Source organism: Aethalodelphis obliquidens, unplaced genomic scaffold, assembly GCF_003676395.1.
Source record: "Aethalodelphis obliquidens isolate GAN/ISIS:26980383/991018 unplaced genomic scaffold, ASM367639v1 scaffold5, whole genome shotgun sequence".
Classification (NCBI taxonomy): domain Eukaryota; kingdom Metazoa; phylum Chordata; class Mammalia; order Artiodactyla; family Delphinidae; genus Aethalodelphis; species Aethalodelphis obliquidens.
The window spans coordinates 1,039,520-1,060,959 of record NW_020837949.1 but is presented as its reverse complement, the minus strand read 5'-3'; the positions used below and the strand labels follow the sequence as shown (position 1 = coordinate 1,060,959).

Sequence of the window (21,440 nt, the reverse complement as noted above, 5' to 3'; positions counted from 1 at the left end):
CTCAGGGTTTCCACGGCGGTGAGCGTGTTACCCCAAGTCCAGGTTCCCGGCATTTCAGCCGCGTCTCCCCACTTCCTGCTCCCAGCCCTGGGAGCAGCTCGGCAGTGGGGTCAGGAGAACACGCACGGGGGCTTTGCTGTGGTTTGTGTCTCTTTCCTTTCTCTGGGAGATTTTACTTATTTACTCATTTTTTGTTTTAAACAGTTCTGGGGCTTGGGAAACTTGGCGAGGCCTAAACTGATTGAACTTGGAAGGTGTCACCCACCGGAGACTGGACGCCATCCTATCCGTCTTATGGAGGTATTAACATTGGCTTTTTCCCAGTAGAGACAAGACAGGTAAGAAACATCTAGAGACGGGGAAGGGGTTCACGCGTGACATGTTTACCTGAGCACAGGTGACACGGACCAGACGCTGTGGAATGTTCTGAAGGTGTTTACAATGGCAGCGGCCAAAGCCCCCCGCTAAGGTGTGACCAACGATTCAGAAGTCCCCTGGACTCAATGGCTTTGGGGTCCTGCACAGATCTGTTCCTGAGAGACTGAAAATTGGCTGTGGCAGGAAGTTGAAATAAAACCCACGAGAAAAGTCGGTCAACTCTGACATTCCAAAGCGCTACAAACACTCACCCCAAGATGGAGTTCAAGAGGCCCAGTTTCTCAGTGTATGTGTGTGGGGGCATCCAGACACGTCAAAGCCAGAGACGGTGGGAGCCGCTCGGAAGCCGGGCCCTTCTCTGAATGGGGACCATGCCTTCTGCCCGCACACGGAAGCCTGGATACACAGAGCAGGGCTTCTAGCTGATTCCAAAGGGTTCCCGAGGGTCTCCCAGGAGCCCCCCTCACTGCAAATATTCTCCACAAGCCCACTTCAGGCGTTGCTAACAGCAGCAGTTGGGCTGCTCCCAGTGTCTGAGAACCCGTCACCCAGGGCAGGGCTGCTGGCCATCGCGACGGAGGGAACCAGGGAGGAGGGCCCGGAGCTTCAGAGGGTGCCGTTCACACCCAGGGCGGAGTGGCCCCTGGTCGCACTGAACAGGCCCAGGACTGGGGGGCTGCCGGGTCCCTCTCATCTCCACAGGGCCCTGCGAGCAACCAGGCTCAGTAAACAAGGGCCAGCTGGATTTTCTAGTCGGAAAATCAAGAAAACGTGTCCTCAGTCTGGGAGTCTCGGTGAGCTTGAACCCCGATGGTTCATGGGAAAACCTGTTCTGAGCAGAGATGGAGCCTAAGCTTGCTGTGAGGACAGCTCCCAGCGTCCTGCGTCCCTGCGGGCACCGCTCCAGCCACCTTCATCCCCGCAGGGCACTCTTTCCAAGATGCCACTGAGCCTGGGACAAGGGCTTCCAAAGCTCAGAGTTCTACCTTCCCATCACATATTTCATATTGCAGCAATGTGTTGATTTAAAAATTAACAGTGGGGCTTCCCTGGTGGCGCAGTGGTTGAGAGTCCGCCTGCCGATGCAGGGGACACGGGTTCGTGCCCCGGTCCGGGAAGATCCCACGTGCCGCGGAGCAACTAGGCCCGTGAGCCATGTCCGCTGAGCCTGCGCGTCCGGAGCCTGTGCTCCGCAATGGGAGAGGCCACAACAGTGAGAGGTCCATCCACCCCAATCTTTGTGATGCACAGGGGCACACGTGTTTGAGAACTTTTTTTTTTTTTTTTTTAGTGTGGGACCATCTTGAACCTCCCTCTGAAACACCGGGGGCCATCCCAGAAGGGCCAGAGTCCGGCGGAGGGTCGGCTGATGTAGCGGGGACGGTCCAGTGGACATTTCACTCGGCTGGGCAAGTCTCAACCATTCTGTGGTTCACTGTTCCTGTTCTGAGGGTGGCTGCTGCGTTCTTTGTGATGCACAGGGGCACACAAGGCTGCCTGGCGGGATTACCGGTTCACTCAAGGTCAACAGCGGGGTGGAGGTGAAGCCAGGGCGGGGCTCCTGAGCAAATAACCCCCCCCTTCCCCCCCCTCCTCTGTGGATCCGCGAATACTGTTCCTTTGTCTTCTCCGTTATAACCACAGAGCAAGAATTTTTACAACTACAGCGCTTATATTTTAATGGAGAGCTGGGTGTGTCCTCCAAGATCTTGTTGTGAGACTTCACTCAGACGCCAGGAAGCAGGAAATTCAGGTAGTGTCTCCCGCTGTACCTGGCTCTACAACCCAGTTATTTTCCTCTCATGAGATCCACAGTAGTAAATTTTATCAAGGAGGGAAGGAGAAAAACACCTATTAAGGAGAAACTTGCTGAATTAACCCTCTGTGCCTGTTCCCTTTCTGAAGCCCTGAAGAATCTGTGTACCGTTCCCGTGTTTAAGAACGGTGCTTTGAATGTCTGTAGCTTCTCCCTGTCCTAATGTTTCACGTGTATCATCCTCCTCCTTCCTGGAACACTGTGCCGTAGACGGAACAGAGTCCCTTTTCCCCATTTAGGTTGAGAAACTGAGGCTCTGAAACATCCAGTAATCGACCTGGCAAAGACCCAGAGCTCAGGGTCCAGGCTTGACCCAGCCTGGCCACCTGCTGGCCCGGCAATAGTCGGGTGAATGATTCAGTATCTGAAAGTGTCAGATGTGTCACCTAAAATGTAGGGAAACGATATCTGACTCACAGGCTTGTTGTGATAAATGGCTTCTATAAAGTGCTCACGGAAGGCCTGGCAGAGAGCAAGGGATTTAGGAACAAGTTTAAGAGATGACAGAGGGACACACACCTAGCTGACAAAAAGTCAGCTGAACCGGCAAAACTCATTGTGTGGTATAGGACGAGTTGTAGTAAATAAGGATGGTTTTCATAAATGCCAACGGAAGGGGTAAGGTCTAGAACTGCTTCTTGATCATGACGAGGGCAAAGGAGCCTGGAGACAGGGAGGCGTTGGAGGACACCGTGGCTTAACGATTCAGGCTTCTTCTAGCCCGTGCCGTGCGTAGCCCGTGCCCACGTTCCACCAGAACCCACCCAAGGAGCGTGTGTGGAGGCCTCCCCCGCCTGTGACATCGTTTCCTAACATGGATCTTTAAGGATAGCGTTTCCTTAGCCTCCCTGATCGTGTCCCTCACACCGAGCGCACCGATACGTGTATGAGTCAACACAGGCGAAGTCATTGATACTGCCGGCGGTAACGCTGGCGGTAACACGAGTTAGGCATCTGCAGAAGCCGTGGGTGGACACTGGCACCTGCCATGGGATTTCTTCATCCGAGAGGTCTGTCGATATTCCCCTGGGGCCCTGCAGCTGTCTCAATTTTCTGTTAAGATTGAGATGAAACCATTACACTGGCTGATGGCATTTCCTCTACTTGGAGGGTATGGCTGGTGCAAGCGTGCGGTGCGTCTGTGACGGGCCAGCACTCTGCCTGGAGGGCTCTGAGTCTTTCTTGGAGACCCCACACACCGGGCTGCGCTCACAAATGGCCCCAGCGCCACCACTTCCTTCCTGAATTTCCTGGGTCCCCTGACGGGTGAGCAAACCACAAACATCACCTGAACCTCTCCACCAGCTGTTAACGCCAGACGCATGTTCCCAGCCAGTGACACCTGGAAACGTCTTCATTGACTTGGCCTTGTCACAGCTGAGGCAAAGCCATAAATGTTTGTATCATGTCTGTTGCAGGACTCTGAGAAGCTAGGTGTACGACACGTTCCTCCACAGACCCAGGAGCTGGAGGATGACGGCGTGAGCGCGAAGCACTTTTGCTCTGAGGCGGTGAGTCCTCCTTGGAGTTCAGCTCACACTTCTTTCCACCAGCGCCCCTTCCTCAGGAAGCCCGTGAGCAAGGGCTCTGCTCCCATGAAGAAACCCACACCTCAAACCACAGGACCATCAAACGTTTAAGGAGGAAAGCAGACACTCGTGCTCTGCGCCTCCACGGCTCAGTGCCGGGCAGACCGGGGCGTCTGGGGCCCAGGGTCAGCACACCTGCTGGCGCCTCGGCGGCAGGAAGACAGGCTGGTTCCGTCCCTACCCAGGAAGCTGCCCCACAGGGGACGGCCTACAGCCAGAGGCTCACGGCTGGCTTCCCGGCTCCAAACACGCCCGAAGCAGGTCCCAGAGGCACACGCATGGCCTGAAACATGGTCTGAAGACTTCACCTCGTGTCTCATTTCTTACTTTCCCCAGCATCTCTGTGGATCTCTCAAAAAGCAATCCCGAAATAGGATCGCCAGGCAGCTCGGCGGGTGAGTGGCCGTACAGGCGGGTGACGGGGCTGGAGCAGAGCAGGAGCCCCTGTTCTAACCTTGCCGCTCAGCACGTGCAAGGGAAAGGTCCCTCTGGGCTCGGCCTCCGTGCCGAGCAGAACAGGCCCAAAGGTTTCAGGTGGTGGCCTGGCACCGCCCTGCCAACCACTGAGCCGTCCAGGGGCGCCTGGTGTCGAAGGCTGAATTGTGTCCCCCCCAAAAAAAGACGTGTGGGTGCACTAGCCCCCAGGACCTCGGGATGTGGCCTTATTTGGAGATGGGTCTGTACAGAGGGGATGGAGTGACAACACGGTCATGTGGGTGGGCCTCAGCCCGTGCCTGGCGTCCTTATAAAAGGGGGAGTTTGGAATCAGACACAGGCAGAGGAAGCTGACATGTAGACACGAAGGCCGAGGAGAGGGCCTGGGACAGACACCCCCTCGCAGCCCTGAGGGGCCAGCCTTGTCATATCCACCCTTGTCCTGGACCCCGGCCTCCAGATGGTGAGGACACAGCTCTGTGGCCTGGACGCTCCCGCCCCCGGAGTCGAGCCTCCGTCTGGGCCTGGCTTTCTCACAACGTCCTGTCGGCCCTTTTCACATGTCTAACGTCTTCCAGTTCCCCACGTCTTCAATGATGAGGCTGACCGAGATGACCAGAAAGTTCCTACCAGCTAAAAAATGTTAGCTTTCTATGAGAAAGTTAGCCAGTAGGTGTGAGGTGGTCCCTCATGAACCTGGGAGAGGGAGGGGAAGGAGGGGGGGGGGGGGGAAGGAGGGGGAGGGGAAGGGAGGAGGGGGAGGGGAAGGGAGGAGGGCGAGGGTAGCTCTGTAGAGAGGTCCCAGCAGCCCTGGTGACTGCGTGGGAAGAGGCTTGGGGACCCAGCCCTGGGCCGTGGTGGGTACAGCGGTGACACCAGGGCACCGTCCTCGTGCCTGGAGGGCAGGGTGGCGTGCAGCACAGTGTGCAAACGTTTGCTGGCAGCATGCGTGTGGCACACACACAAGAACTCTGCATAATAAGAGCAGACCCCAACCAAGCAAAACCGTGCCACCTGCACCGTTCTACCCAGAGACCATCAATCAACGGACCTCAGTCATGCATCTTCTCTGAGTGAGGGCCTGCATCCCCACTGCCCCCCCAACCCCGCTGAGCTGAGGAGGGCCGGACACAGACGGCAAAGGGCGCGGCCTCGGAGGGCCCCTGTGGGGGGCAGCTCACACATGTTGAAACAACGTGACACAAGTCTGTGTTCTACTGAGCACAGTGTTGTCACCAGAAAGCAATCCCGGTCTCCATCTGTGCTGACCAAGGGTGGACAGGGGGTGGACACAGGTGTCACCTTCAGCTGACAGTCACAGCACCTGACCGGGACCCAGGCTAGTATTGCTACACGTCTAAACTGAACTCGAATAAGGAAAGAATTGCTCGGTTGATGGTAACCTTGAGAGGACAGTGGCCAAACCACCTTAAAGTTTTGAGTTGCCAAGAAAGAGAATGCTAGGCATTTAACACATAACCAGACGAGGGAATTCTGTTCCAGAGACTCCAAAAGGGCGCTGAGCCAAAGAGATGGGAAACCCTAAACGTCAGAGTTCTGATGACACAGTGGTAAATATCCTGAGTAAGAAAACAAGAAAGACATCCAAAGACACCAGGGTGGCCCGCGTGTGAAAGACCACGTACGGAAGACGGAAGCGCGCACGTAAACCAGGACCATCAGAAAGGCTGGCGTCCCGAGGAGGACGGTGCAAAATACACAGGGGATAAAGGATAAAGGAGAGCCTGCGCACCTGTGTTTGTTTACGCCGAATGCCTGCGCACCTGTGTTTGTTTACGCCGAATGCCTGCGCACCTGTGTTTGTTTACGCCGAATGCAGCCTGTCTGGTGTAGATGAAATCATTCTGGTAGATAACAAACAGAATCTACTCAATTACAGTCTCGCTGTGGCCATCTCTATCAGAGAATACCTTTTCAAACCAACAAGGACAGAGAAGAGACAGTTAGGGGGTCGACAGACGCTGGGGGACGGTGTTCACGGGCAGGTTCTGGTCTCCGGTCCCGTGACCAGAATAGGTTCTGCGAGTCCTCTGGGTGCAGCGGCAGCGGGTGCTGGCCACGTCCACGGCGTGTCCTTGGGATGCACAGTCTGGCCACGGCTGGTTTCGACCTCACTGTGTCCCTGGGCCTCTGGGTCTCAGGTGCGTGACCAGAAGAGGGGAAATAGCGGGTCTGGGAACCAGGCAGTCAGCTTCCCAAGGACCAGGCCAGCCTCCTGACCGGAGAGCTTGTGAGGGTTTCGAGGGAGGGTGGCCGCCAGGAGAAGAGGAGCTTATTAGGATCAAGTCACGTCGGAAAACCAAGGGGGTTGTTCTAAAGTTACAAAGGCTAGAGAGACGCGAAGTCCAACAGGCAGTTATGAACCTTGACTGCATCTAGTTAACTAACCGCTGTAGATGATATAACTGGAATATTTGGGAGCATTGGGAGACGGCGTGGAATGAGCGGCTGATAGGGGATCCCTGATTTTCTTAGTCGCGACAGTGGGGTCTAGTCACGTAGGAGAAGGTCTTTACTTTTAGGGGACACAGGACACATTTAGATATCATGATGCCTAAACCCCACTTTGAAATAGTTCAGCCAGTAGAGAAGTAAAGCACACACACTGATCACACAAAAAAGGCAAAATACGGAGCGGCAGCTGTGCGGACTCTAGCTGGTGGGAATGTAGGCGATCGTCAAATGAGCATCTCAACCCGAGCCTTTTAAAACTTCTGCAATAAGAAGCGTGTGGGGGGAATCATGCCAAGCTGGCGACACTGCTTCTTTGCAAAGTGCCTCTGGACTGGCCGGCAAGGAGTCCCCCGGGGTCAGGAGGGCAGGGGGCAAGCCACGTCGCCCCCTGACGCCCCGGCTCACCTCTGGCTCCAGGCTCGTGGGTGATGGTGTAAATGGGACACTGCACACCTGGCCTTTTGCACGGTCTGCTGTGCGGGGATCTCCTGGGCTGCACGGGAGGGCGGCAGGCAGAGAGGGGCTCACGGAGCAGCCCCTGGAACATTCCTTCCTGGATCCGAGTCTGCCTGAGGGGGGCCTTGGTAGGCAGCGCCCTGTATTCATCCCGTTGAATGTGGCTCTGTCCGTGACTCGAAGGCAGGTAAAACGTGTTTATAAAACGTGCGGATGGAAAAAGGCTGAGGGTGACCGTGGTGACCAGAGGTCAAACTCCCCTTGACTTTGAACAAGGATTCGTTTATCAGCAGTGAATGCAGAGTTCAATTCCGTATAAGGATGGACGGCTCGGGGCTGTGCCCTGTGATGTGCCCATTGCACGATGAACGGAAACCGGAAACGTGCAGGTCAAGGAGGAAACACAGCCCGTCGCGGCCCTTCTGAAGGCTGTGATCGGCCTCTGGGCGCAGAAACCAGAGCGGGTTCAGAAGAGGGGCCCAGCCCCGGCTCCCGCCTCTGCGAGCAGCATCGGAATGGGACGGGGAGAAGCACAGACACCCGGCGACAGGAGGTTGGATGTCTTACACATCCAGTGGCCCAGCTTCAAGGAAAGGAGTGAAGAGAGGGCAGAAGCTGAACCTGAGTGCTGAACTGTGCAGACGGTGGCGCGGCCCCCAGCCCGCAAGCAGCCCCTCTGCCCTGGGGAGGCTCCGGCGGGGCGCTCCCACAGCCCAGGGGCCCACCTCCAGAGGCTCCGCACATGCACAGCCCCACGGGAAGGCCCGGGCGCCTCCTCCCCGTGTCCCTTAAAAGCTCTTCAGTCTCCGGCAGCCCAGCTTCTGCTGTGATGTAGCAAAGGAAAAGCCTTCACAGAATTGGCTGGATAGTTTCTTGTCGCCACCAACACACCTACAGCCTTCCCCAATCCAGAGGCAGTTACTCAGCTGGTTCAGAGGCCGAAAAAAGGGAGTGACAAAAAGACAGCCAAGTCAGCAACTTCTCTGGACACTTAGCTTCTCGTGCAGCCGCTTTACGTGAGGGGAAGAAAATCCTGCTTGCCTGTCGGATTTAGGAGAATTTCCCACGACTGATGGCTAGAGGCTGAGCAGGTCACTCAGATGGGGCTGAACCAGAATACTCGCTGCGGGGGTTCTGCTGGGAGTTGGGAAAAATATGGAAACCAAAGGTTTGTCTGGAAATAGATAGTTTTCTGTGTGTTTCAAGGGAAGCGATGCTTTGTCAAGTACCGCGGGCCTTGGATGTATTTTCGACGTTCCTTCTGTGGAAGTTCGAAGTCTGTGTTCCTGTTCCCGACTCAGAAAGTCTCAGGTGAGTCCACAAAAGCACAAGGGGTTGGTGTCCCGTCAACACAGGGCACCCGGGCTCGAACCCCAACACCCTCATCTGTCCGACGGGGGGCAGATGCAGGAGGGCTGGGGGGTGGGCCCGGGGCGCTCGGGGGCCGCACTCGATGTGCTCAGCCTGGCCGTTGGCCTTTCTGTCACACGTGGCCGAAGCCTGGTGCCACCAGGTGACGTGGCTCCCGGGAAGAGCCGGGCCAGAGTCGCTCTGACCCTCACCCGGCCCGTCTTCGGGGCAAGGCGGGGGGCCGAGCTGTGAGCTGCGTCAGCAGCAACGCCCGAGAAAGCTGAACTGCGGGAAACGGCATCACAGACCCTTCTGTCCATCTTCACGTGCCTGTGTCTTTGGCTTTACGTTCTCTCTGGTTTCATGTCTAAGTATTCCTGTGTCTCTGTGTCTCTCTCTTGTTATTATAACTCAGAATCACAAACATTTTTCTGTTTAAGATTGCACACCAAAATAGCATCATATTCCTGTTTTTAATTTAAAAAACAGATGAGCGGAATATTGCATAATTCTTTTTAAAAAGGCAAAAAAAAAGAATTTAAAAATTAAATTCTTTAAACTTCTGAGCTATAGAATTAGACCTAGCGCATGGCCAGCCAACATCTCGTGAACGCTAGTTGCCTTGTCCTTTGAAAGACAAGTCACTTGTAGCTAGAATCTCCGGGCTGTCAGGGACGGGAAAGTCGCTAGCCCGGCCGCCCTTGAATATCCCACCAAACTGCCAACTGGGACGGCTTCCAGCCTCAGCTGGAACGGCCCTCGAGTTGGCGGAGGTGGGGGGAGAGACGTTTCGGGGGCAGCAGACGAGCAAAGATGTGGAGGGGCTGGGAGGAGGGGAGCCTGCACGCTGCCGGAGTGGGCGGGGTCCGGGTGGGTGGCCCGGGGGGCCGCTGACCAGGGAGCCAGGCAGTAACTCCCCTCTCCTGGGTGGAGGATGGACATGAGGAGAAGCGGGGCAGGAGCAGAGCTGCTTCATGGAGGGAAGTAAAGGCAGGAAGGTGGGGTCCAGCCAGGGGTAGGAGGGAGCAGAGTGGGCCGGTACCGTCAGATACAGAAATGAGGGGCCTCGCTGGAGGTGACGGGAGAGGATAAGGGCAAAAGGAGCAAATGCAGAGACAGATGGCCCTGGGGTTTCCATCCCAAGCCCCGAGTGAGGCTGAGTGACACGGGTGGGTGCTGCGGGGAGCATGTCGAACACAGGACACTGTCATGCACACCCCACTGTCCCCGGCTGGGGCGTCGACGTCGGCTTCAGGGAGCGGGGCGCGTGGAGGCCACCCTGTCAACGCCCTACGCTCCATCACGGACCGTTTCTGCGCCATAAGGAGTGAACAGCCGGACAATACGGAGAGGTTTCAGGAAGAGGCGGCGGTTCTCCCTGGTAGAGTTTGGCGAGACCAGTAAGAGTTTAAGTGAGGCCATCGCCGGAGGGTCCTGCCTGGGAAGAGATGCCGGTGGAGATCTGAGGACAGGATTTCCTCTAAAAGTTAAGGAGGCAGGAGTGTGGAGGACAAAGGTGGGGACGCACTTGCTGGGACTGGACCTGCGCGTCTGGGGAGGCTCTATCTGCCCACTTGTCTCTGCAGGGTACTGGCCCCTACTTCCTGCAGGACCCCGGACAGGCGACAACCTAGTTCAGGCTCTGGGACAGCCATGCCGGTCAAGAACAGTGGCCTGTCTCTAACGCCCAGCGCCAGAGTCCAGCCAGGAAGGCGCTTCCTCTTCAGAGCCCTGGCTCCGGCCCACGTATGGCAGGCCCGAGGCCCTGGTCCCCGCAGGGCTGAAGCACCACCCCAAGGCTGAAGACAGGACACCCCACGTGCCTGAGGTCCTGGCCTGTGGACCCATCGCTGACTCGGCACAGACGGAGCCCAGTGGCCGGCCGGGCTGCAGGGCGCGTGGACGGGAACGTGCCGTGTTGTGGTTGGCTCGGTGGAAGGGATGCTTTGAACTTGAGTATTTACCCTACAGGGCCTGACACCCGAGGAAGCCTCCAGGCCTGGGAGCACACTGGATCCAGGCTGACGGTCTGCCCCCAACACCACATTATTTAGGGTGTAGTTGGAACACCCTCGCACCCCCTAACCTGGATCCTCTCTGAGGACAGTGGCCAAGCTTGGTTGACTGGGTGACCCAGCGTCTGTCAGCAGCTCTTGGCACAAGTAGGTGCTTAATAAACATGTGTCAGTTACTGTCTTTTCTGCTAAACATAAAACTTACAAATCGCAACAGCTCCTATTTTTAGAGCTCTTTAGGGAAAAGGCCCTCAGACGTCACAGAACTAGTCTGAACACTGACTAAACCGTTAGAAAAGACTTACACCCAGAAGCAGCGTGTTAAGAATTTACAAAGGTGTGTAATTCCCAGGCTGGGGCTAGAGCAGCACAGGAGTGTGTCTCTGCTCTCGCTGTCCCGTGAGCAGGCGTGGAGTCGCTGCCACTTGCTACAAGACAGGACATCTGCTGCTGCGTCTCCCAGGCCGGGGGGCGTCGGGATGGCAGCCCGGCCGCGCCTTTGGGTGGTGTCAGGCTGGTCCCCACTGGCTCCACAAGGCTGGGACGGGGCTTGTGACCCCGGGCGTGCTTCCCTGCGAGGGGGCTGGTCTTGCCTGTGAGCCCCAGGCTGAGCCCTCGAAAAGTCAGCCCACAAAGTTCCTCCTGCCGTGTGTGAGGTCTGCACGCATCTCTCCCGTCTTCCGTCACCACGACAGTCACTCGTGCAGTCGGCATTTACGTCAGACACTTTGGTCACAGACACCCCCCAGATCCCCTCCCCCTGCAGGGGGATGTGTAGTAACCACAGCCCAGACCGGCCTGGAACCTGCTAGGACACAGGAGGCTGGTGGCTCTAGTAAAGTGACAGGAGGAGAGGAGGTGCAGGTGGGTGGGAAGACACAGACTCGGCCCGCCCCTCCTTTAGTCCTCCGTGGGCCTCCGCACCTGTAGGTCACTCGTCACCTCACGTAGTGTGAGACTGCAGGGCTGGTACCTTCCTGTGTCCCCATCTCCTGGCAGTGACTCCTGGCCATGCTGGTGACACACTGTCGGGCTGAAGGCTGCGGGGGCACCTGTGTCTGCTCCTGCTGTGCCCACAGCCTGCCCGGCCCACGTGACTGCCTGTCAACTCCTCATGGCCCTAAGTGTTCAAGGACGACGGTGTGAGGCCAAGTACAGGTGAGGATGAGGCTCCAGGGTTCAGAAACGAGCCTCGCATCCCAGAGCAACGGCAAGTGCTCGCTGGGATCTCTGTGTCCCGCCCGTGGCTCCAGCACTCGGCCGCGGGGCCGGAAGGAAGAGACGGCTCTGTGTTTCGAGGCTGGTGTCGGGGGCAGGCTCAGAGGGTGGTGGTCTCCCTGCCCTTTACGTGAGATGAATGGATGGACCCAGACATCATCATACTAAGTGAAGTAGCTCAAACAGAGAAAGACAAATGCCATATGGTATCACTTACATGTGGAATCTAAAATATGACACAAATGAACTTACTTACAAGACAGAAACAGACCCACAGATATAGAAAACACACTTATGCTTACCAGAGGGCAAGGTGGGGGGATAAGTTAGGAACATGGGATTGACATGTACACACTGCCATACATAAAATAGATCACCCACAAGGACCTGCTGTACAGCACAGGGAACTCTACTCAGTATTTTGCAATAACCTGTAAGGGAAAAGAATCTGAAAAAGAATATCTATCATCTGTCTATCTATCTACCTATTTATTATCTATCATCTATCTATATATCATCTATCTATCATTTATCTTATCATCCATCTGTCATCTCTCATCTATCTATATATCATCCATCTATCATCTATCATCTATCATCTACCTATTTATTATCTATCATCTCTATATATATCATCTATCTATTATCTATGTATCATCTATCTACCTATCTACTTATCTATGTATAACTAAATCACTTTGCTGTACATCTGAAACTAACATGACATTGTAAATCAACTACACTTCAATAAAATTAAAAAAAAAAAATGAAGTGAGAGGACGTTTGCCGGCAGAGAGGGCAGACGGGCAGGAGGGGAGGACGCTGCAGCCGCGCGAGCGCAGCGGGAAATCCCGGGGGGCAGGTGCGGCCCATCCCTACCGCCACCGGCCGCCCTCCCGGCCAGAGCCCCGGCGGTACGTACAGGTGAGCACTGCGGGGCAGCGGTTCTTGGGCGCGTTCTCCTCCCTCTGCGCCACGAGCGAGCTGTCGGGCTCGGCCTGGTAGGCACACAGAGCCTCCCACTCCTTCTCCAGGCGGTTCTTGTTCTTCAGGTGGTCCTCCATGTAGGCCTGGAGGGAGAACGAGAGTCAGGAGCGCCAGCCGGGAGGGCGCGGGCCCCTGGCGGTGACGGGACGCCGGGCGGCCCGTGGGGTGCAGCCCACAGTTCCCCTGCTGAAGGGGGGTAGGGCTGGCTCGGGGCCTGGTGCAGGGCCGAGGGCTAACCAGACGCAGAGGGTGCGGCAAAGGCTGCCCCGTGCTTTGGTGGTTGGTTCAAAGGTGGTCACGCTGCGTTTGCCGCGGTGCCAAGGGGGGCAGTGAGAACACCCAGCGACCGTGAAAACAGACGCACACACCGCAGACCAGGTCTGATGCGCCAGCCCAGAGGTGGGATGTGTGTCCAGCCAGGAGCGAGGTCACGGGATGAGCGCAGTCACGGAGGCTTATGGCGCCGCACTTTGTGGGAAGAGGTTTAACACAGCGCGGGGGAGGGGCAGGCACGCGTGCAGGTGTGTCCGGTGCGGCTGGGGACAGAGAGAGCCCAGGGGCCCTGAATGTCTGGCTGGGCATCCAGGCTCTGAGGTCAGGAGTAAGGGAGGTTTGGGAGCCGGGTCTGCCTCTGTGCTTGGAAACACGCACAGGAGGACCCTGCTCTCTGCGTCAAAGAAGGAACGTGCTCAGATACACGAAGAAGCTACCACCGTGCTACACGGAGGAAGCGAGCTGGAGCTGGGTTAAAAAACAGGGCCCACAGAAACGTGTTTGTCAGTAACTTCAGTCTGAGAAAGCACCTCAGTTGTCATGCTCTGCACTCAGTCTCATTTTCTTTTTCCCCATCGCAGAGAACCACTGCTTACCAACAGATACTATGATGCAATAATTGTTTGAAATATTTTCAGTGAAAACTACGGAACACACTGTTTGAAAACTATTGTATTATCCAAGCAAAATCGTGTCCAAGTGGTTTCTCTTGGACAGAAACAGAAACCACACCCTCCCAAGATCCTCCAGAGCCTGGGCCAGGCGCTCAGCCAGGGGTCCCGGTGGGGACAGCCAGGAGGCGGGGGGACCCTGCCCGGCACCATGGCTGCCGTTTAGTCCCCAGATGAGGGCTGCCTATGCGCACAGGCCCCAGTCCAGGGAGGGAGCACAGGTGTCACCAGCGGTGACGACAATCCCGCCACTCGCCACACAGTCGAGGGCAGGGAGCTCAGACGGGGCCTTCACTAGGGCTGCCCCCGCTCCCGTTTCTGTTGGCACAGAAGTCATTTTTCTTGAAATTGGCTGGCTTTTCTGAACCCACCGGGGGTGCTGCATTTAAGACACTGGGCTGCACTGATGTGTGCAGCGTCACGTGGCTGGCAGTGTTAAAAAACAAAAACAACAACCCGAGTATCTGACCCACAGCTGCTCTGATCTTAATTTGTCAGGCACTTGTCTGTTGGCAGCGATACTAGGAGAACTGGATGGGGAAACAAAGGCCTCCAGAACGTTCCCTCCACAAAGACTCCCAAGCCAGTGCTGCCTACTCACCTTATTGATCTGTTCAGTCCAGAAACGACTGTGATTTTAAGGAAGAGCATTTCAAAGGACCAACCCGGGTGGCTTTATCGCACCCAAAGGAGATAGTGGTCCCATCCTCTAACATCTTGCTTGTGGGTCTTCAAACATGCCCGCACAGCAAAATGAAACACACACGCACACACGAGGCCAGGTCTCCAGCGGTCAGGCACCCTGATGTCCGGCCAAAGCTTACACCCGTCCCACATCACCCCGACCCCTCCGTCAGCCCCCTCGCCCACTCACTCCAGCTGACCACCCGGCTCGGATCATCCCCCCCACTGCTCTTGGCCACCCCGGCTCATCGGCACCCACTCCAGGGGACAGAGAGGCATGAGAAAAGGAAGGACAGTCCACCAGACAGTCGTGCTGGGGTCCCACACTTCTCAGGGAAATGTTGACTAAAGCGACTTGAACTGTCTTGTATTATTCACTCAACAAACACCGACTGTAGTCCATGTTGGTCTGACTGGTGTGTGTATCAATGTGCGTGAGCTGAACCAGAGCTCGGAAGCCGGGTGCCTGGTGGGCGATGTTCCAGGGGAGAAGTCACCCTCGGGGCCGCCTGGCCCAGCAGCTGAGGGCCCCCCGGCAGGTATGGCTCCGGGAGGGCCAGCGACGGGGCCCTGGGTGACGGTCACATATCCCTCAGCCCCCTGCTCCAGCCGCTTAGGGAACCAGCAGATGGTCTTTTATGCAGAAGACCGAGAACTGTGACCATGAACCCCTTTTCAGGGACAGACCGTGAACCTCAGAAGCTCACCCTCATCAGGAACAGAAACATCGCAGCAGTTCTAAGTGCCCGGCCACTGCCAGCCCCTGGTGCCCACACAGCTCACAGGTTTCTTTGGGTGGGGAAGAAGCAAACTTAAGGGCACAATCTAGAACATGTAAACACAGAATGCTTTCTTTTGGGACAATCATTATGGAATATCAGATACGTATTTCTTGTACCAAAGTTACCCTAATAAGGATGACACTTAAGTTTGGGGAAATACCAACTAGCTTATTATCTAGCTTAAAATGTGTGTGCGGGGGTCCCCGGGAAGGAGGGGTAGTTCTGGGTAAAGTGTACAGTCTCAGTGCTTCTGTGGTTACTTTCCCCAAGACTGGTTAATGTACAGTCTTACAAATGGATGTAAAACTGTTTCTGGCAAAACGATTTGGGATCCTCACTTTTCTTTGGAAAATACTCTGTTCACAAAATCCATCATGAATGAATGAGCTTCTTTCAATAAAATGTGATGGATTCTAAAATGATAAACCTTGGCAGGTTGAATCAGGTCTCAAATGTCGTCTGCAAAAGGGGCATCGGATATTATCTTAATTCCTGTAAACTGCAGCTGTTTAAATTTTCACATTTATCTTAACTGTGGAAAGTGAAATCATGCTGCAAGTTGACTTGAATTTCTAAACTTACGGCAAGAAGTATCAACTGGGACTGTAGTACGCAAGCTTGAGTGACACAGGGAGGAAACAGTAGTTACGAACATTATTACTTTGTTTCATTGAGAATGAGCTCATCTAAAGATACACTTGATTATATTAAAACTGAGATAAAGTTTTCATCCTCTCAGCACGTATTGCTACATTCGTCTGTGTTTGCCCTGCTCCGGTCATTTCAATTTGACCTATTCGTTGTTTCCCTATTAGTATTTTTACAGAACATCACTCACTGTGTTCAATGGACATGATTCCCATCCACGTCTGAGGAGCTTTTGCTCTTCCTGTTTGTGGATTAGATGTTTTTCTTCTGAGACATGAGAGTATGTTTCATGTTGTCTGTCAGGAAGCTAGGCCTTGGCAGTAAACGAACGTGTTTTATACAAATGCAAAACCTGCCACCACAGCTCAATACTATGAGGCCCCTTCCCGTCACGGGTGTGAGAACAGGTGTAGCGATCCTCCCCAGACACCATCCCCGCCCGGAATAATCAGGTGAGTTAACATGAAATTTAAACACGATGCACGTTCTTCCCCCAACTGTAGGTGTGCTGAAAGCGGACATTTAAAATACTTTCCTTTAACGCGCGTGTGTGTGTGTGTGTGTGTGTGTGTGTGTGTGGTAGGAATGGGAGGAGGGCTTAGTTTAAAAAAACAACAACTAATTTTTATTCCATAAATAGCACATGTAGAAAATGAAGGAAAGCAGAATGAAAACAGAAGCTGCTGCTAACGTCTCCACCTGGAGCTAAACAGCAAGGCCTGGGATAAACTCCACCATTTCTGGCACATGTGTGAGCTGCTTTTTTTCTGTTCTGACAACCGTTGCTTAAGCTTTGGATGACATCAATATTATAGACTTTTCTTATTTAAGTTGAAAAGATGCTGAGATGAGGGTCTTATAGACACAGAACTGCTGGTGGGTGTCCTCCTGCTGCCGTGGCCTCCTCCTCCATCCTCTCTCACATCCCCTTTCTGGTTCCTTCACAGGCTGGCATTTCTGGTCACAATACCACCTGCTTCAAAAGCCACCAATGGTGCCCAGATAGCATTGTCCTTTGTCCAGACTTCACTTTACTAACCTGCGACTCCGTCCCAATAAGAACACGTCCCACTGTTTGAAGCCTCCCCCGTCACCATCATTCTGGACGCCTTCTTCATGCCGATTGTGCTGTCATGAACCTACCCAGAAGTCCAGGGCAGTACGGATGTGTCCTCCTCCTTCACGCCCACCACTGCCTTCTCTCATCTTGCTTTCCTACAACCCACCCCCGCCTCAGACACTAGTTTAAAAGTTGCATTTCCGTGACGTGGACCCCAGTCGGCTTTGTGGGCACCAGGCCCCCCCTCCTCTCATGAGATCACTTGTTCAGGGTGGGGCCCGTGTCGCATGCACTTAGCACACAGTCAACGTGTGTTGAATGACTGATCGTAGCCTGGAAAATTCTGTAAGAAATTTGTGCTCCAGGTAAAAATTGTATATTGATGGCTGGCATGCCAAAAAGTTTGCCAATGAATCTTCTGAAACTTGGAAGAACTGCCCCCACAAGTACCAAAGGACTTCGGAACGTTTCATTAAATACTTCCTGCTGCTTTCCTCCTTTCTGCGTTAGCCAACAAACAGCTTCACAATTCATGTCGATGGGTGGCTCCAAGTCCTGATGTTCCAGTGACAGCCCCAAGGTCGCGGCGGTCTCACAGACCTGGAGGAGCAGCCCCAGGTCAGAAAGCGCTTCTCCCAGACTCTCCTCCGTTTTGGTCTTAACCATCCTCAGGGTCCAGGTCTGGCGCTGTCTCCCTGAGACGCTTCTGTGGACTCCTGTGCCCTCAACGAGTGGCCCTCACTGGGGACGTTCCATGCACTGTCACTAGTGTAAGAAGCCTGTCTTCCCCATGGGTCGTGAGCTCCTGGGGGTTAGGGACCCGTCTTATACCAACATCGTCAGCCTGCACAGAGGAAGCTCTGGGATACACAGGGCAGAGCAGGACGAATCGCCAGCACTGTAGCGGGGGGCCAGCCAGGTGAAGGGGATCCCCCGCCGTGTCCATGCAGAAGACCTCTGTCAAGTGGAGTCAGGGCTCCGCACCAGTTGGTTCAAGTTGAAGAGCTTATACAGATGAGCTATGACAGCTACCCCGGTTCTTAAAGAACATCTGGAAGTAAGTCAGTCTTTAATGTTGAAGAGTTACTCACTCCACTCAGCTAGATTCTGGGTGACGGTGGTGGGGACTGCAAGGGTTCTCGGCTGGAAGGACACAGCGTTGTGTTTCCATGCTCCTGGAGCCCGTCAGGGGAATTTCACTCGAGCTAATTCCAGATGAGCCCTGAGCGCAAAGGTTTCTAAAACCTTCTTGAATTGCGATACTTTTCAAGGGCCTAGGTTTGATGTACTTGCATAAAGATAATCCCCATATCCCGAGGTCTCAGAATATGGGTTTTCCAAGTTTGTTGCCGAACCGGCTGACACTGACCTCGTGACCCCCGACCACACAACACCATCATTTACAACAGGCTGAAGATGGACCTGCATTTCTGCTGAGTTTCTTGCTCCTTGAGGATCGCGTCAGCTTTCACAAGACCCATTTTATGAGCTGTTGACTCAGTCTAAGGTTTTCCTCTTTAATCTGCCTCTCATCTCCGACTTCATCCTCCCAGCTCCGCAGCTCACACCCCCTTTTCTAGCCCACACAATTCGACTGTTTGGGTAGGAAAATGGCCAACAGTTTCTGGGGCAGGGGGACCACGCACCACCTGATGACTTTTCAGGAAATGCTCTCACGTGTTGAACAAACCACTGGCTTCCAGGTTCACTGGAATCATTTTACACAGAATCCCAGAACTTGTGGAACAAAAGTGTTACTGCCATTATAAAGTGGAGACTTGTGTCCACAATTTGTTATTATCACTCAGATATATTCTGCACTGTCTTCTGATCAAATTGTCAGCATCTTCAGGTCAAGAAAGCAATTCCTAGGAATATGGAATCTGGGTTGTGGAGCACAATAGAGTTTTGTTAATCACAGGAGCACTTTGTGTCTTTGGGAGATTAATTTCACCCATCACTCACAGAGTCTCTGTGAGTGCCTGAGGGAGCTTTTCCAATAGGAAGGCAACTCTAATAAATGGAGAAGGCGTTCGGCTTGATTCTGAAAGACTTCTTAACAGTGTGATAAACAAAGAGGTCTGGTGCCCACACGACGACTTTTTGGGCAGACCATCTAACCTCACTGACCCTTAATTTACTGCTGCATAAAACCGGGAATCATAGTACATATTTCTAAGGTGGTTCTGACGCTTGACTGAGTTCATATATCAACTATACTTTGTAACTATAAAGTATATACAGATGGAAGGGATGGTGATTCTCATTAGAAAATCTCGTAATGTCTCTTCTGTATTCTGTGACTACACGGCTCTGGGGACATTGACCATTATCTAATGAAAACCATTATCTAATGAAATGTGATGCGTTAAGTCCGCAGCTTGAGTGGAGAACTTGAGGGGCGTCGCCGTGGACAGACGTTGTTGTCGGTGTGGTCAACCTTGCTGGGTACTATTAAACCGATGAGAAGCAATGCCACTAAGTACATAGCTTGTGGTTTCAACACTGCTTCTGATCCACAAGGGACAGTGGTCCTTCTCACAAGCCCGCAGTTTCCTCACCGCGTGGATCTCGCGGATCCGGCCCTGGAGCTCGTCCCTTCTACGTGCTTCTCATCGCTGGTTTAATAGGGAGGCGTTTCCTGACCAGTCTCGAGGAGTCACTGGAAATGCCAGTTTAGGAGATGATGGACGTGAAGCTGAGCTGCTGATTTCTGGTGTGGAAAGAGCTCGTGATGCCGTGTGGGGCTCTGCCCTGGCACCTCAGATCATGTCGGGATCTGGACTGTTTCACAGGCACCATTTTACTAGCGTCAACATCAAGGATCAGTTTTCAGGGTCACAAGGAAAGAATCCCACTTACTAAAATCTTCTATTTCACCACATGTAACAAGGGCTTCGGGCCATGATTGCTCTAAGAACAGCTGAGGGCACCTGGCTCCGCGGCCCCCCTGGCCGCCTCCGTGCTGCAGGACAGGCGTGCTGCTGTCCGCCTCCGAATGCTGGGAGGATGGGTCTGGAGAGCTGTGCAAGTTCGTCTGAATCCAGCCCGCAGAGCTGGGATCCCGGCTGCCAAAGTGCTCAACCAAACCCACGTGGGGGCGGCCGCGAGAGCCCGCGTGGACCACACGGTTTTCGCTCTGTTAAAGGGCACAGAAATGATGTATGCTGGCATCTCTTACCGCTAGCAACGAGAGGGTGACATACTGGGAGGGGCAAGAGGACTTATTAAAGAGAATAATGAAAATAACCTTTTAACACAAAATACTAGAACTCATAAGGATGGTGGACCATTGCTGAAAACAAGCAAACTAAGATCCAGTTGGCACCACGTCGCATTGCTCAATACAGTTGGAAACCAGTAATGTCAGCATCAAACCATGTCCGCACAGATCTTGGGAGACTTCTGTTGCTTTGTGAGTCTTCAGACGTGAAACAAGTAGAAACTGTCCCAGTGAAAGTTCATTTCACAATGATGCTGCCAGGAACAAGCTTCTTCCTCTGAGGAGCAGGTGTAGTAAAGGAAGGTGGGTTTTTGGAAGATCCAATTATTATTAGGAAAGCGTTGTCTCTATTCCCTTCTCGGGTTGGGTGCCTATTACAACAATCAGACCTTTTGTTGGAGTAAGAATACAGCCATTTACGTTTCCTTTCCTTGTGAGGGGACCATAGGCTGGTGTTTCAAAGTCAGGCAGAGTTAGATGAATGCTTTTAAAAGCACCAGTAAGCTGATTCTGCTGCCATCTGGGGAGACGATGACCTTTTTTCCTTTAAAAATAATCATTGTCACCCGTCTTCATTAATACATTGAAGGGAAATGTTTATGCTACATGTTTGAATGCCAAAAGACAGACATTTAAATTCCAAGCAAAAAATATGAAAAGATGAAAGGAGAAATTAGATGGGGTTAATTGTCTGGGCTTAGCACATATGGACACAGAGACGCGGCAAGAGCAAACTGCTCGATGAAAAAGGTATTTTGGTTGTCTCTAGATTGCTGCATCTGGCACATTTTAAATGTTATTTATTAATATTATGCATCAGGCAGGCTAAGATATTTGGAATTAGAAATTCAAAGTAGTCCGTTCAAGCTCAAGGAAGGACAGATACGGTTAAATGATCAGAGGGTAGTTTTGCTGTTTCTTAGCGTAGGAAAGATTTGCTTGAAATGGAATCACAAACCATACAATTGTATTCGAAACACCATCTGACTGCAATAAAAATAACAAGTGAAGCTCCGCCCCCGGTGACTCACCCTCTGTTCTCACACCTGCCCAACCTGCCCAACGTCTCACCTGTCGTGGGGCTCCTGGTCTCACCGGATAGTTAGTTAAACACGCACCGCTTTATCGCCTTCAAACGAGGAACTTAAGATGCAGAGCAGCTATGCACACATCATATTAAAAAAAAAAAAAAAAAAAAAAAAAAAGGGAGGGCTTCCCTGGCGGCGCAGTGGTTGAGAGTCCGCCTGCCAATGCAGGGGACACGGGTTCGAGCCCCGGTCCGGGAGGATCCCACATGCCGCAGAGTGGCTGGGCCCGTGAGCCATGGCCGCTGAGCCTGCGCGTCCGGAGCCTGTGCTCTGCAACGGGAGAGGCCACAAC

The 21,440-nt window shown here is 53.6% G+C and overlaps 1 protein-coding gene across 2 annotated transcripts in view; it reads right to left on the bottom strand.

The window, feature by feature from the left end:
* Window positions 1–21,440, bottom strand: part of PTPRN2 (protein tyrosine phosphatase receptor type N2) — a 687,992-nt gene that overhangs the window by 52,902 nt on the left and 613,650 nt on the right. For both annotated transcript variants that reach the window (XM_027101365.1, XM_027101366.1), the window contains exon 15: window positions 12,655–12,802. In XM_027101365.1, coding sequence (XP_026957166.1) covers window positions 12,655–12,802 — 148 coding nt within the window. The remainder of the gene's footprint in view (window positions 1–12,654; window positions 12,803–21,440) is intronic.